The sequence below is a fragment of the Nannospalax galili genome, unplaced genomic scaffold, assembly GCF_000622305.1.
Source record: "Nannospalax galili isolate Female #2095 unplaced genomic scaffold, S.galili_v1.0 scaffold334, whole genome shotgun sequence".
NCBI lineage: Eukaryota > Metazoa > Chordata > Mammalia > Rodentia > Spalacidae > Nannospalax > Nannospalax galili.
In genome coordinates, this window is record NW_008336888.1 from 2,202,983 (window position 1) to 2,219,902 (window position 16,920).

The 16,920-nt window shown below is 39.9% G+C and overlaps 1 protein-coding gene across 11 annotated transcripts in view; it reads left to right on the forward strand.

The window, feature by feature from the left end:
* Positions 1 to 10,559: 10,559 nt before the first annotated feature.
* The window catches only part of Vps13b (vacuolar protein sorting 13 homolog B), a 723,076-nt gene continuing 716,715 nt past the window's right edge, over positions 10,560 to 16,920 (forward strand). For 5 of the 11 annotated variants that reach the window (XR_003849285.1, XM_029562764.1, XM_029562762.1 and 2 more), the window contains exons 1-2: positions 10,562 to 11,767; positions 11,932 to 12,106. Coding sequence is in view for 10 of the 11 variants with exons in the window: in XM_029562764.1 (XP_029418624.1) it covers positions 11,960 to 12,106 (147 nt within the window). In the remaining variant the exon portion in view is untranslated. Of the gene's footprint in view, positions 11,768 to 11,931; positions 12,107 to 16,920 lie in introns of all 11 variants that reach the window. The other 6 variants (XM_029562757.1, XM_029562758.1, XM_029562759.1 and 3 more) reach the window with 4 other exon arrangements.

The following is a 16,920-nucleotide window of genomic DNA, read 5'->3' on the forward strand; positions in this document are numbered from 1 at the left end:
AAAAAAATTAAAATTTTTAAAAATTATAATCTTCAGGCTAGAGAGATGGCAGCTACAAAGCATCCTTAACTCCAGTTCTAGGGGAATCCAAAGCCCTCTTCTGACCACTGAGGCATTGCACGACATGGGTGCACTCACATATATGAAGGTAATACACTCATACACATAAATGACACTGGTACACTCACATACATGCAGGCAATACACTCATACACATAAAATAAAAATAATAAATATTTAAAAAATATGTATACGTTTATTTTTATTTGTGTGTAGGTGTGTGTGCCTGTGTGAGTTTATGTGCACAACAAGTGTGCAGGTGTCTGAGGAGGCCAGAGGGCATCAGAGCCCCAAGAACTGGAGTTTCAGATGGTTGTGAGCCATCTGATATGGGTGCTGGGAACTGAACACTGTCCTCTCCAAAAGAAATAAGTGCTCTTAACTGCTGAGCCATTTCTCCAGCTCAGGAGTTTTTAAAAATTATGCAAATTTTCCTTTGTTGCCTGTGATTTTAGTGTTCTAGTTAAGAATCATTGTCAAGTGGAGTATGGTGGCACATACCTTTAATCTCAGCACTTGGAGGAGGGGGAACAGAGGCAGATGGATCTCTGTAAAACTGAGGCCAGCCTGAGATGTTCTACATCACAAGTTCTGGGTCAGCCAGCTGGAGCTAAATAGTAAGACCTTGTCTTAAGAAACAAGAAACAAAACAAAACAAAACAAAAAGAATCGTTAGCCCCTTGCAGATAATTCTATGTTCTCTGAAGTTTCTATAGGTTAGCTTTTAAATTTGTCTTTGATCTATTTTGAACTAATTTTCATTTCTGATTATATAACATCATTCTTTTGCATCTAGATACCCAGTTTTCTTCTTTTTAAAAAATGATTTATGAAAAATAATAAATACAATTTTAAAAAATGGGGCTAGAGAGATGGCCCAGCAGTTAAGAACACTGACTGTTCTTGCAGAAAACCCAGGTTCGAATCCCAGCACCCACACGGCAGCTAACAACTGTCTGTAACTCCATTTCCAGGGGATCTGACAGCCTCTTCTGTCCTCTGTGGGCATTGCATGACATGGGTGCACTTACCTACATGAAGACATAACACACATAAAATAAAAATAATAAATAAAATTTGAAAAATGAGTTATTTATTTTTTATTTGTACAAGTGTTCTGAATGCCTGTATGTGTACTGGCATGTTTACTGCAAAGGCCAGAAGAGGGTGACAGAGCTGCCATGTGAGTACTGGGAATCAAACTCCAGTCCCTGATACACAGTTTTCTTAATAACACTTGTTGAAGACATTGTTCTCCAATTCATCTCCATGTCAAAGGTCAAATGACTATAGATGTTCTGGGCTCTCAATTTTATTTTATTGGTCTGTACATCTATCCTCATGGTAATATCACCCTATTTAAAAAATATTTCCTTTATTATTTTAATTTTTTTATGTGTATGAGTGTATTGCCTGCATGTATGTGAGTGCACCCATGTTGTGCAATGCCGCAGAGGTCAGAAGAGGGCTTCGGATTCCCCTGGAACTGGAGTTAAGGACTGTTCATAGCTGCCATGTGGGTGGTGGGGATCGAACCTGGGTCCTCTGCAAGAGCAGTCAGTGCTCTTAACTGCTGAGCCATCTCTACAGCCCCGATCACCCTATTTTAATTACTGAAGGTTTATAGTAGTTTTTTCTTTTTTAAGACAGGGTCTCATTTTGTAGCTCAAGCTGGTTTTGAGTTCACATTCCTCTTGCATTTAGACTCCTGAGTGCTAGGATTAAAGGCATATGACACTTTACCTGGTGTACAGTAAGTTCTGTAAACAGGAAGTGAGAGACTGTTATTTTTCAAGATTGCTGTGGTCATTCTGGGTATTTTAAGATTTCATAGGAACTGTAGAATGAGTTTGTCCATTTTTGCAAAACAAAACAAACACCACTGGGATTTATTTACTTATTTTTGTAGTGCTGAGGATTTAATCCATGACTTTGAGTCTTCTAGGCAAGCATTCTACTACTAAACTACATCTTCTTTCCTCTCCCTGAGACAAGTGTCTTGCTATATACCTCAGGCTGGACTAGAGTTTGCTGTTTCATAGGATGTCCTTGAGCTATCAATCTTCTTGCCTCAGGTTCCAAGGTGCTGGATTCATAAGTGTTACTATGCTCAGATCAACTAATATATCGGTGTATTACTTTGCATAGTATTGCTGCCTTAATAACGTCTTCCCATTCATGGGCACTTACTTCTCTTTTTAAAAATTACATTACTTATTTATTTACTTAATTTAGTGTGTGTTTGCATGTATGCATGCGTGTGTGTGTGTGTGTGTGTGCATGTGTAGGTTAGAGGACAACTTTCAGACTTTCAGAAGTTCTCTCTTTCCACTGTGTGGGTCATGGGCATCAAACTCAGGTCTTCAGGCTTGTTGGCAAGTGCCTTAACCCACTAAGGCATCTTACCTACCCTTGCTTTTCTGTCTTAGAGATGAAAGTGGTCTATTTTCTTGAAAACTTGGCCTTTCTATTGGCATATAATATTTCATTGTGGCAACAAGTAACACAAAACACACACACCCTTGTGAAACTATCACCATTAGGAAAACTTTTCCATTGCCCTCAAAATTTTCCTCATGTCCTTTGACAATTCTATGCAATCCCACACCCATGGATCTGATTTCCATTGCTAAATATTAGTTTACATTTTATATTAATGAAATAACATAATATTGTCACAACACAATCTTGTATTTGTAGACTCACACAGTATTGTTAATACAGACCTGCAACCCCAATACTTGGAAGGCTGAAGCAGGAGTTTGAGGCCAGCCAAATTTATTGGCATTTGAGGTTAGTCTGAGCTAATAGTCAGATCCTGTCTCAAAACAAAGGCAACAAAACCCAAAATGCTCTGTCAGGTTATTCTTATTCAGAACAATTATTCTGACCTTCTCCCATGTTGTTGTGTGTGTCACTAACTCACTTATCCCTGAGTACTATTCCATTGCATGTCTATACCACAATTTATTCATGTACTGAGGGATCTTTCAGTGTTTTATGCCTTTTTGGTTATTGCAAATAATCCTGTTTGAATATTTTTGTGTATTTATACTTTCATTTCTCTTTGTTAAATATCTAGGAGTGATGCTATCAGGTTGTACAATAAATTTGTATTTAAAAATTTTATTTGTGTGTGTGTATGCATGTATGTATGTGTATATACGTGTGTTTGTTTCATGTCAAAGGATGACTTATTAAACTTGGTTCTTTGCTTCAAAAATGTATGTACTTGGGATTAAATCCAGGTCATCAGGCTTGGCTGCAGGTGCATTTATCCACTGAATCATCTTGCTGACTGCAATATGTTTAACTTTTGAGAGTACAAATTGTTTTCAACAATGGAAAACAATGGTCATTCCAATAGTAGCTGAACTCCTAGGTCATTTTGCATTCCTACTTACAGTGCATGAGAATTCCAATTGCTGCACAGCATCAGCAATCATTAGCTTGGTCATTTAAAAAATATTAGCTAGGGACTGAAGAGATGGCTCAGTGGTTAAGAGTACTGGCTGCTCTTCCAGAGGATCTGGGTTTCATTCCCAGCAAACACATGGTCACTAACAACTATCTTCAACTGCAGTTCCAAGGGATCTAACACCCCTCTTCTGGCTTCTGTGGGCATTGCATGACATGGGTGCACTTACATACATTCAGGCAAAATAAAAAAAAGTTAGTTATGCTATGTGGAGACTGATGATTATTTTCTATTACGTTTTACTAGTGACTAATGGTGTTGAACATAGTTTTACTTGTAAATTTTCATCCTTGTATCGTCTTAAGATTTCTTACAAATCTGTAATTTATTTAAATTTTTTTAAAATTTTTATATTATGTGTATGAGTGATGAGTGTATTGCCTACATGTGTGTAACTGCATCTGTGTTGTGCAGTGCCTGCAGAGGTCAGAAGAAGGTGTGGATTCCCCCAGAACTGGAGTTACGGATGGCTGTTAGCCGCCATGTGGGTGCTAAGAATCGAACCCAGGTCCTCTGCAAGAGCAGTCAGTGCTCTTAACCACAGAGCCATCTCTCCAGCCTCAAATTTGTCATTTATACATTTATATTTTATAATCTGCATGTGTGGTTGCACATGCCATGGTGTATGTGTGTGTGTGTGTGTGTGTGTGTGTGTAGGTCAGAGGACAATTGTGGAGTCTGTTCTCTCCTTCCACCTTTATGAATTGTGAGGATTGAACTCAGGTTGCCAGGATTGCACAGGAAACAACTTTACCCACTGAGCCATTTCACTAGCCCCCCATGTATCTTCTTTAGTGAAGTGTATACTTTAGTATTTTGACCATTTACATTTATTCTCTCATTATTAAATTTTTAAAAGTTTTCTATTTTATGTGTATGAGCATTCTGCCTGTATGTATGTAAGTGCATCTGTGTTGTGAAATGCCCACAGAAGAGGATCCCATGGAACTGGAGTTATAAATGTTTGTTAGCTGGCAAGTGGGTGCTGGGAACCGAACCTAGGTCATCTGCAAGAACAGTCAGTGCTCTTAACTACTGAGCCATCTCTCCAGGACCCTCTCTCACCATTATTGAAAAATGAGTTCTTTATGTTTCCAGGCCTTTTAGAGTAAGAATAGTTTACAGCATGATATCTGTATTCAGAAGGACATGGATTCTATCCTAGCTACTCCTAAAAATGGCTGTGGGATATGAGGCATGGTGCCTGTATTAGTTACTTTTCTATTACTGTGACAAAATGCCATAAAGAGCTAGGGCTACAAGGAACCCTGTCTCAAAAACACCAAAAACAAAACAAAAAGACCATGACCAAAGGTAACTTAGAGATGAGTTTATTTTGGCTTACAGTTACAGAGTGTCTGTTATGGTGGGAGATATGGCTGGAGATGCTGAAAGCTGAGAGCACACATCTTTGATCACAAACACAAAGCAGAAAGTGAGTGAACTGCAAAGTGGGGTGAAGCTGCGAACTCTCAAAGCCCACCAGCAGGGTTACACTTCCTCCCAAATACAGTGCCTCCCAAATAGCACTACCAACTGGGGACAAAGTTTTCAAATATTTGAACTACAGGGGACATTTCTCATTCAAACCGCCAGAGTACTCAAAGGCTAAATTTTCTTATTTGTAAAATTCATAGTACACACTGAGTGGTGTTTTTTCTTTCTCTTTTTTTGGGTATTTTTGAGGCAGGGTCTCCCTGTAGCCCCAGTTGGCCTGGAACTCACTTTGTAGACAAGGATAGCCTCAAACTCACAGAGATCTTCCTGCCTCTGCTGGGATTAAAGGCACGTGCCAACACACCTAACCTGTGAGTGGCATTATTCTTTATGCGATATAGTGATGTCAAGAATTGTTTATTTCATATGCTAAATATGGATCCTTATATTTACAGACAAGCATACTGTATACCACTCATCAAAGAAGCTTCTTTTTTAAAAGAGATAGAGGCTACTGCAGAATTCCACAACTGGTCAGACACAGAGAATATATGTCTGAAAGATGCCCAGTCCTAGGTGACACATCTACAGTTGAACTTCTATACCTAAGGCTCATGGAACATAGTAGAGCAAGGGGTAGAGAGAAAACTAGTGCATTCTTCAACTCTCACCAGTGAAGCTTCCTTATACAACAGAGTGTGATGCACACAGAAGGCCACAACTGGCCAAGTTTTAAAGAATAGGAGACAGAAGAGTGTGCGTCCCTGGATAGGACTCCTATATTAAACCTTACCCATCCACAGCTCAGGGACCATTGTGGAAGAGGGGGTGGAAAGATTGTAAGAGCCAAGGTTGGTTCATGAACACAGGGAAGCAGAGGGTTTCTGGAAGCTCGCACATGTGAACTTGTGGCAATGGTGGCATTGAGCACAGAACCCATGCCACTCAATCAGACAAGGGCCCAGAAATAAGTAGTAGGCTGGCCCTAGAATTGTAAATATTAGAGGCTTATTACTATTGGGTGAAGGAGAATATGCCTTACTTATGATCTCTAGATAGGCTGACTAGACTCCAGTGAATGAATTTGCACTGAAGGACATCTGGGTACAAATGCTTCACTGGATAGGACTTCACATGTATGGCACAATACATGAGGTCTGGCCAGGGGGTTGGGGGGCATGGATGGGGGAGGGGGCCTAAATTTTATTAAAAACTGTTGTATGAAATGTACAAAAGCTCAATAAAAAATTTAAAAAAAGAATCATTTATGACATGACAGCTTCCAGAGATTTGTGGGATGCCTGGGATATCTATTTTGTTAAGGCCTCATGAATAAAGATGAGTTTATTTAGAGGTGCATTAGATACCTAATTGTTTTAAAAATTACTCCAAAGTATGTTATTTACTACCTCAGTTTCTGTTGTGGTTCAGGAATTCAAGGGTACTCTTCCTGGCCATGAGTGGGGTAGGTTCTGTCTGGATCAGGGTGTTTTCTGAAGCTGTCAAGAGTTAGCCAGAGGTTCGACATCTTAAGGAAGCCTCCTGTATTGACAGGAGGCCTTAGTTTATTATCATATGGACTTTTCACCTATGCAGCCTAAGTATGGCAGTTGGCTTTTCTCAGAGCAAATAAACCTAGTGGAAGAACACTGCCTTTTATGTCTTAATTGCAGAACACACACACTGCCACTTCTGCCACAGTGTATTTTTTAGGAGCGAGTCTCTAAATACAACCCATACTCAACCATACGCAAAGGCATAAGAATCAGGCTCTACCTTCTAAGGTAGAGACATATTTTAAAACCACTGCAAATGAAAACTTATGTAGATTTTTTTCCTTTACATTTATGTGTGTTTGTTTGTGTGTGTGTGTGTGTGTGTGTGTGTGTGTGTGTGTAAGATAATGCCTAGGTATGTATGTGGAGCATGGGGACAACTTGAGGGAGTCAGTTCTCTCCTTCCACCATGTGAGTTCTGGGAATTAAACTCAGAGACAGCCTAGGAAGACTTTTAAGATCTTCCTGCAAAGGGTGGTGGGGAGGGGCATGGAGCTCAGTGGTAGAGTGCTTGCTTAACATGCACAGGGTCTTGAATTCAATACACAGCAGCAGAACAAACAAGATGAGAGGGAGGGGCAGGGGAGAGATTTGTAGTACTTACTTACAAAATCCTGACCTTAATGATGTATCTTCAGATTTTCTTGTACGACTTTCCATAAGTCTTTGGCCAATTAAGATAAATATCTAACTCATGTTCTGTTTAGGCTTAATATTCATGCTATCTGAAGACTAGGTCTGTCCCCAGTCTGACCTAGTGCATTAGTGTACTCATTTCTATGGATGCTGTAATAAATTACCACAAACTGGATGGCTTAAAAAACATAAATTTAGAAGTCCAGAATTGCCATCAGTGTTACAGTCCTTTGGAGGCTCTGGGGACAATGTTTTTGCTTTTTCAGCTTCTGATGGTTCTCGGCATTCATTGACTTTCAGCTCTAGCATTCCAGTCTCAATCTCCAGGGTTGCACCGTCTTCTATTCTGCTTTCATTATCTTCCTTTGCCTCACTCTTGCAAGGACACTTGTCATTGGATTTAGGGGAACTTGGAAAATCCAGGATAAACTCCTCTCAACATTTAAAAAATGTAAAGTTTTTTTTTTTTTTGTATTTTTGAGACAGGGTCTCCCTGTAGCCCCAGCTGGCCTGGAACTCACTACGTAGACCAGGCTGGCCTTGAACTCATGGAGATCCACCTGCCTCTTCCTCTGGATTAAAGGCATGCACCACCATGCCCAGCTTCAAAATGTAGTATCTTAATAAATGGAGAATTTCATACATGCATACAGTGTACTATGAGCATATTTACTCCCCACTCCTCTCCCTAACTCCTCGGAGATCCATCCTGACAGGCCCTCCAGACTTCATGTCCCCCCCTCCCCTTTAAAAAAAAGACAAATCACTGAGTTGAATTTGTGCTGCTCATATATAAATGGGTGTGGGCCATCCACGTTCACCTACCAGGAGCCACAACCTGTCTTAACATTCTACAAGTACATATTTTGCCTTACAATGTAATATTTGGTCTTTTTCCAGGCAAGATATTATCACAGGTTCTGGGTATCGGGATGCATCTTTATCTTTTTTTGGGGAGCCACCATTCAGCTCAATATACATATTAATAGTATCTCTATTAATTCAGCAAAATCCAAGCACAAAATGATTCTCAAGATAGCTCCTGTTGTATGACAACTTTTGTTTCATTAAAATTTACTGTAAATAGGGGCTGGAGAGATGGCTCAGCGGTTAAGGACACTGACTGCTCTTGCAGAGGACCTGGGTTTGATTCCCAGCACCCACATGATGGCTACGAACCGTCCTTAACTCCAGTTCCAGGGGAATCCGAAGCCCTCTTCTGACCTCCATGGCATTGCATGACACAGGTGCACTCACACACATGCAGGCAATACACTCATACACATAATAAAAAAATAATAAAATATTAAAAAATTACTGCAAATAATTATTAAATACTTATGCCTTTTTGATATAGTGAGATATAATTTATTTTCATCTGTATATGCGTTGTGTGTGAGGCCAGAGAACACCTTGCAGGAGTCAATTCTTTCCTTTAACCATGTGGATTCCTCCGGTTCTAGCTCAGGTTGTCAGTCTTGGCAGTAAGAGTCTTTATCTGCTGAGCCATCTCACTGGCCCTGACATAATTTATGCTGCAGACATTGAGAAATACTGTCCTAGTTGACTACTAAGCATCAGGTAATTTGCACACATGTAACAAATAAAACCTATGTAGTCAACAGCTATCAAATATTAATATTCTTCCTATTTTTTTTTGTCTTTTTGAAGCAGGGTCTCCCTGTCTTGGAACTCACTATGTAGACCAGGCTGGCCTTGCGAGAGATCTGCCTGCCTCTGCCTCCCAAGTCCTGGGATTACAGGCGTGCACCACCATGCCCGGCTATTCTTCCTATTTTAAAAGAAAAATAAAACACTGCAGATATGATTGAAGTACTCTGTGTTGCTTTCCTGTTTGTTTTTTCTTCTTCTTTAAAGTTAATTACTATCTAACACCCATTCATGAAAAAAAGAGATCTGGCAAGATAGCAGTAACTTTCTCAGTTTGCTAACACACATCTACAAAAATCCTATAGCTAACAGCATAGTAAATGGTAAAAATCTTTAGTTTCTGAGGCTGGAGAGATTGCTCAGTGGTTAAGAACACTGACTGTTCTTGCAGAAGACCTGGGTTCAAATCCCAGCACCCACATGGCAGCTAACAATGGTCCATAACTCCAGTCCCAGGGGATCTGACAGCCTCTTCTGAGCTCCGTGGGCATTGTACGACACGGGTGCACTTACCTACATGCATGCAATATACGTATACACATAAAATTAAAAAAAAAGACAATTACTCAGCAGTTAAGAACACTGGCTTTTCTTGCAGAAGACCAGGGTTCGAATCCCAGCACCCACATGGCAGCTAACAACTGTCCAAGACTCCAGTTCCACGGGATCCAACAGCCTCTTCTGTCCTCTGTGGGCATTGCATGACACAGGTGCACTTACCTACATGCAGGCAATCCCTGGATACACATAAAATAAAAGTAATAAATAAAGTAAAAAAAGACAATTACTGAAACATCATCAACAACAAAAACTGGCCATTATAAAAGATTGAGTTAAAAAAACATGAAAATTTAGAAAGCCTCTGAATTCATATTACTTAACACACACACACAACAGCAGATGTGGTTAAGACTGTAATGTCAGCATTCAGGATAGCTGATAGGGATACCTTGCTTCAAAATCAAACCAAAAAGCAACAAAAAGAAACACAGTTGTGAAAAGGAATTAAATTTAACTGCTTAGAGAATGCAAAATGGAACAAAAACGGAAAATAACTAATTTTTGATATTAAAATCAAACCATGCCCAGATAATATTCTTAGTTTAGGAAGTTGGCAATTTTTTGCTGGCTTCAAGAGAAAAATGACCTTTAGCATTTGATGCATTATTTTTGCTTAAGCATATCAGTCACATATTTAAATACCTGGCTAACACCCTAATAGTGTCTTTGTTAGCCTGTCACACATCTTTCTTTAAAGACAAGATTTGAGATCCTGGTATAACATCACTGAGAACTTCTTTATGTTTAGTAGAAATTAACTCCTTAGTCCTGGCTTCAACCTATTTGCTGCTCAAGTGAAGCTGAGAACTTAAAAAGTTACTTATTTTGCTAATTTATTAAGTATTCATAATACCCACATTTATTTATTAAGGCTTTTGTAAGGAGCAGCTGGTGGGAATTTACAACTGCTTGCTGCTTTTCTGTGTGTGAAGCCTAGTTTACTATTTTTACTAAAAAAATAAATCTAAACTTTGGTATCCTCGTTAATGCCTCCCCTCCTTTTAAATAATAATCATTGAATCTCTTTCGGGAAACATATATATACACAATATACTATAATACATAGTGTATATATGCTATTACATATCAGTATATATTAGGGAATAGATATCAGGACATATATATGAAATATATATTAGGGAAGACCTTTAGGTTTGAGTAGGTACTGATTAATCTTATAAAAGAAGTCTATTTTCAAGACACTGAGTTTTATTCAGAAGTTACCAAAAGAGAAGCTGGTGAAAAACGAGGTAGTGTATCTTGTGCTGTTCCAAGTTAGGAGTTTCTGTGTTAGCTTGCCAGCTTAACAAAACCAACACTGATCCTTAAAACGTAATTTCCTTATCAGCTATTTTCACTTTGTGTCTAGGGCCGTTTCCTTGTTTATTTTACTACTCCCGCAGCTTTTGGGGGAAGTCCCATATCAGACTGTAATCAATGGGTCCCCAATTTTCTTCTTTTCCCATTCGTACTCCGTTCCGCACATTTGCTTCGTGAAATATCAGTACCAGGGGGCCTGCATACATGTTTGGTCTGCACGCAACCTTCAAAGCCGTCCATCTCTCATCTTTCCAGTTTTCCCACAGGTCGTTCTTCCCTCCAGTGAAGAAACGCCACAGGTAAATTCGAATCTTCCGCCCCAGTTCGCTCCTCCTACTTCCTACCTGTGGCCCCTTCTCCACCCAACCTGAGTTCCGCTTCCAGCTGTTAAGCCGACGGAACCACTGAAGAACGAAAGTTCCGTGTTCCACGGCGCCGGCCCATTGGCCGCGCGTGCTTCTCCACCACGACCTTGCCACCGCCACCTCCGTGCGGTCTCTCGTCGCAGCCACCTCCCGCAGCAGCGCCACTTCCGGATCCCCGGTGTCCCCACTTTACGGGTCCGTCCCCCGCCCGGAGCACTTCCTCGTGGTTCTTCCTCAGCCCCAGCAGCGTAGGAGCGGGGCAGCTGGCCTGGCCCAGCGGGAGGCCTTCCTTGCGGAAGCTCTGGTCGGAGGGAGTCTGTCAGCCCGCGGAGTAGAGCGGTGACGGCGCTGAAGCCGCTCCCATCGCCAGGTCCTGCACACCCGGAAGTGGCGAGGAACTTGAGCTGCGCCGCCGGCCGCTGGCTTTAGGTGCCGGAGGTGGAACACGCGCCGCCGCGCTGAAGCGTGAGTGTCAGCGGAGGCTGAGCGGGGGAGGCGGGAGCGGGGCTGGCACTAGCTCGGCTTCCCTGGCCGGAGATCTGGCTGCGTTCCTGGAGGCTAGGACTGCGGGGGCAGGCGGGGCTGCTGAAGGGCTACAGTGAAACGGGCCACACCGCTCCCTCCACGCCCAGGACCCGCTCCCTTCAGGCCGGGCTTTTCTGACCCTCTCCTCGCCCCTCCAGGTGAGGCGCGCTGGTAGTGGGGAAGTTGCGGTCGGCGCCGGGAGTGGTGGGTGTGGGAAGAAGTCGGCGGCCACTTCCAAGCCTTTGCAGACCTTGCTGAGAAGTGCTTTTCATTTGCTGCGCCGCCGATTCAGTTACAGTGTTTCTGTCTTTACCCCTTTCAGGATCCGGCTTTGACTCTTAACCTTAAAGATGCTGGAGTCGTACGTAACTCCAATTTTAATGAGCTATGTGAATCGTTATATCAAGAACTTAAAGCCTTCGGATCTGCAGCTTTCACTATGGGGAGGGGACGTGGTTCTCAGCAAACTCGAGTTAAAGTTAGATGTGCTGGAACAGGTAAGCTGTGTAGCTGTCATTTTCAGCTTGTTAAACATAACCTGTTTACTATTTTTTTTTACTTTATTCCAGAAAAACACACATTTCCTGCTAATGTGTTTTGGTTACCTGTGTAGCTAGAGACTTTATAGGAGAATTCTGAATGCTTTCTGCCTATTGAAGGTTTGTTTATTCTAATAGGCTTCCCAAAGTTGTTTCCACTGGTAGAAAACAGTTCTGTTGATTTTGTTATCAGAAACTTTCAACCTCTTTACTCAGTTCTCAATCATTACTGAATTTGCTAATGCACATTTTCAGAATTTTACCTGAAATTGAAAAATTATCACATTGTGTTCTCCTTGGGTCAGGGGAGGAGTCTGACAGACAGCAAGGTCACATGTGCAGAAAAGTTGTTTCTCTTACTAGGAAAAATGACATTACCCATGGCATCCCTCAGAGTATTGAGTAGACACAGATTGAAAGTGATGGTAAAATTGGAATCATCTTTATTAATCACTTTTAGTTTCCTTTCTTTTGAGAATGATCTGATGCAAATAAACTGTAACTTCAAAGTTCACATATTCATTAATTCACTTACCACATTTATCAGTAACATATGCCAAGTTATTCTTTTGTGCTTGAGGATACACATTATCTGTACAAGCTCAAAAGAGTCAGGGACCAGCTGTTTCATAGGAGATAAGGGAAGCATTCATCTGATGGTGATGATTATCAATAATTTCTACCACTCTTTCCTGTTACTGAATAATGTAGATGAAACACTAAGGAATTCAGCTCCTTTCCCATTCTTCCTCAGGGTTGAGTGTCTTAATATTTTCATTTTGTGTTTAAAAAAATGAGGACAAATCCTAAGTATAGTAGCTCAACTTTTAAATATGTATGATCTGAATCTACCATCAGGATGAAGACATGGAATGTTTCTAGCACAACAAAGCTCTCCTGTCCTTCTTTATAACCAGTACTCCTCACTCCTAAAATAGATGGTTGCTAATCTGGATCTTTTCTGCTGCTACCGAGACCTGAACCTAGGAACTCTTGCATGCTGGTCAAGAAAGGTGTTTTACCTATTCTTGAGCCTCAGCTAAACTGGAATGATTTTTGTGTGGCTTTTTTTGTTTGTTTGTTTTTTGAGACAAGGTCTTCCTGTAGCCCCAGCTGACTTGGAATGCACTATGTAGACCAAGCTGGCCTTCATCTCACAGAGATCTGCTGCCTCTGCCTCCTGAGTGCTGTGTGCTACCATACCTGCCTGGCTTCTTTTTATTCATGTTAACCCATATTGTTGGGTCAGCAGTAGTTTGTTCTTTGTATTGTCTTGTAGTATTCTATTGTATGAGATCCAACAATTCAGTCTCCTATCAATAGAACTTTTGGTTGTTCATATTTTTGGTTTTTATAAAGAAAACTTTGAATATTTTGTGTATTTTGATATACATAAGTATTAATTTCCCTAAGCATATATGTATAGAATGCATAAGTTTAATTAAAAAAAATTTATTATTTTTATTTTATGTGTATGCGTGTATTGCTTGCATGTAGGTTAAGTGCGCCTGTGTCGTGCAATGCCCTCAGAGGTCTGAAGAGGCGGTTGGATCCCCTGGGACTGGAGTTAATGGACAGTTGTTAGCTACCATGTGGGTGCTAGGATTTGAACCCCGGTCTTCTGCAAGAACAACCAGTGTTCTTAACCACTGAGCCATCTCTCCAGCCCAGGAGGCATATGTCTAATTTTGTCAAATAGTTTTCCAGAGTGTTTGTTAGTAACTTACAGTCTCACTGTGATGGTTCCAGTTATTTCACATTTTTACTACTACTGGGTATGCTTGCTGCTTTGATTTTAGACTTTCTGGTTGGTGTGTAGTGATCTGTCATAGTCATTTTTCTTTGTGTTTCTCTAATGACTAATGGTGGACTTTTTTTTTTTTATAGCTTACTTGTTAGTTTTTTGGATATCTTTTGTAAATTTTGTGTTTTTTTTCTTAAATTTTTGAGTTTTTTTGTGTTTGCCTTTTATTAATATGTAGGAATTTTATTTTGTCTTGTTTTTGGTTCCGGGAATTGAACCCAGGGCTTCACATGTACTAAGCATGTGGTAAGCATGTGCTATATGATTGAGCTATACCCCAAATCCCTGGTAATTTGTTTTATGTCTGGAAAGTGAATCCTTGGTTAGACAGATGTTTTAATATATCATCTGCCAGTTTGTAGCTTATGTCTTTTACTTTCTTAAAGAAATCTTGATGGATAGAAGTTCATAAATTTATTGTTCATGATATCAGTGTTTTCCCTTGTTAGGGCTGTTCATGTCTTGATTAAAACAAAAGCAAAAACCCTTTGTTTTTCTAAATTGTTTAATACTTTTTTGGTAGGTTCTTTTGGATTGTCTATGTGTATAATCATTTGATTATAAATATGATAGTTTTATATCTTTTTATTCAATGTTTATATCTTTTAACAAAAATCAATGTATAATGTGTTAGATACCATCAATGCTAATACCTTTTATTTTCACTATTGCACTGGCAAGAACCTCTTGCAGAATGTGGAGTAGAGGTGATGAGAATAGACCTTAATGTACCCAACGTTAGTGCAGATTAATTATATTATTAAGTATGTTATTGAGAACCCTGGATTTATGAAATTCTCTTCTAATTCTGGTTTCCCATTGAATTTAAAAAGCATTGACAGTGTTGCACCATATCAAATATTACATTAATGAGCTCATAGCTAAATTTTCTATTTTCTTACAGTGGGAAAGTAAATTTTTTTTTTATCGTATGTTAGTGTATATATATGTTTGTGTGGGTGTGTACACATATTTAGGTGTGTGCACATGTGTATGGGACTTTGTGGAGGCCAAAGGTCAGTGTTGGATGTTTTCCTTTATCACTCTCCACAGAGATCCACCGGTCTCTGTCTCACTAGTACTGGGATTAAAGCTCTCCATATTTTTTGCGTCAGGTTTCTTATTAAACCTGGAGGTCATCAATTCAGCCTGGCTGGTTCACCAATGAGCTTCAGCGATCTACCTCACTCCGGCCCCTTCGCTCTGGGGGTTAGACATGCATACCACTGTGCCCAGCTTTTATGTTGATATAGATGGTACAGCTAGTCAAAATACATGTTACATTTGAGTAACCTTCATGCTTGTATAGTCAGCAGTTTACTGACCGAACCATCTCCTCAGCCCCTAAATTGGGATTTTAAATTATTAAACTAACCTTGCATTTATAGAATAAATCTCAGTTATGATTATCCTTTTTTGTATAGTTGTATTTTGCTTGCTAAATTTTTCTTAGCTTTGTTGCTTCTATGCCTTGCAAGTGATGCTGCCTAGATTTTTCTTTCTTGTAATGAATGAAAAGCTTTTCTTCTAATGCTACTTCTCTGCTGTGAGAATGACTTTTTGGGAAAGACTCTGTAACAAGTCTTTACAAAGGGAAATTTTATATAACCTTGTAAGCCAAATTACTCATGTTTTGAGAACATTTAGAACTACATACCCCTTCTAAGAAAAGCAGTATCATCAGCCCTAGAATGATTTGGAATCCTGATGTAACTAACTCTTGCAAGCTAAGCTGAATCTGTAACTTTAATCTTATACCATGTTCCCTATTTCTGACTTAGTTATGCCTCTGAGTCAGAGCAATGTGTGTGTGTGAGGGATGTGACAGTAATGAGTTGAAAGCAATGTCTCCTCCACAGTGTAGGCAACATGGGGGCATAAGTTGATATTTTTCTGTGGCTTTGTGTGCTCTTCTGAGTCAGTAGGGTTGGAAAAACAGCTTCTTCCATTGTAAAACTGTTATCAAGGATTGTTCATGCTTTTTCCGTACCGTATTTGATATATTGTTCAGTAAACACGAGAGGAGCTCTTTGTTAGACAGAAGAGAATAGACACAGAACAAATTGGGCCCACTCTTGGTCCAGGAGTGAAGAAGTTTCTCAATGATTGTATACCCACCACGCTCAGCCACCACATTTTCAAATTCCTCCACTTCAAATCTGGTAAAGCCCCACTTCTTTGACATGCAGTCTTCTGGTTGCCAGAGAATTTGAACTTGGCCCTGTACAGGTCTTTAATCTTTCTTGTTCTGCATCCTGGTGTGGGCATGATGACTCATGTGCCCAGGGACCTCTTTAAAGGCCCCCTGACTAGGTGGGGACAAAATAAGATCAGAGAGATGAGCATCTGTTGGAATGGGCTATCTCCAAGGTCCCTTAGTGCAACCATATAAATAATAGCCAGTATGCACTATCAAGGAGGCTATTTTTGTAACCCTTTATGCTGGAGTCCCTTTAATACAGTTCATTTTAAAAGTAGTGCTTTTATCAGCTCCTGAAAAATCTTACAGTAATTAAATTGCATGTACTGTCCCTTTCCCCTGCCATGTTTATTATTGTGTCCTTTCTGTTTGCTTCTTTTGGGTTTAGTTTGTTTTTCTTTTTTACACTGTTAAGGTTGTTTTGAAATACATTTTTTTTTTTTGGTCTTTTTGAGACAGCGTCTCCCTGTAGCCCCAGTTTGTCTGGATCTCTCTATGTAGACCAGGCTGGCCTTGAACTCACAGAGAGCTGCCTGGCTCTGCCTCCTGAGTACTGGGATTAAAAGGCATGAGCCACCATACCTGGCACAACTTTTCATATGTTGTATTAGATTTTATTCAGTTTAAATGCTTTATGATTTTTGATTTCTCATGAGAGATGATGTGGTTTTTTTTTTTTTTTTTTTTTTTTTTTTTTTTTTAAAAAAAAAAAAAAAAAAAAAAAAAAAAAGAGGACGATAAATCTTTCACTGTGATATATCAAAATAA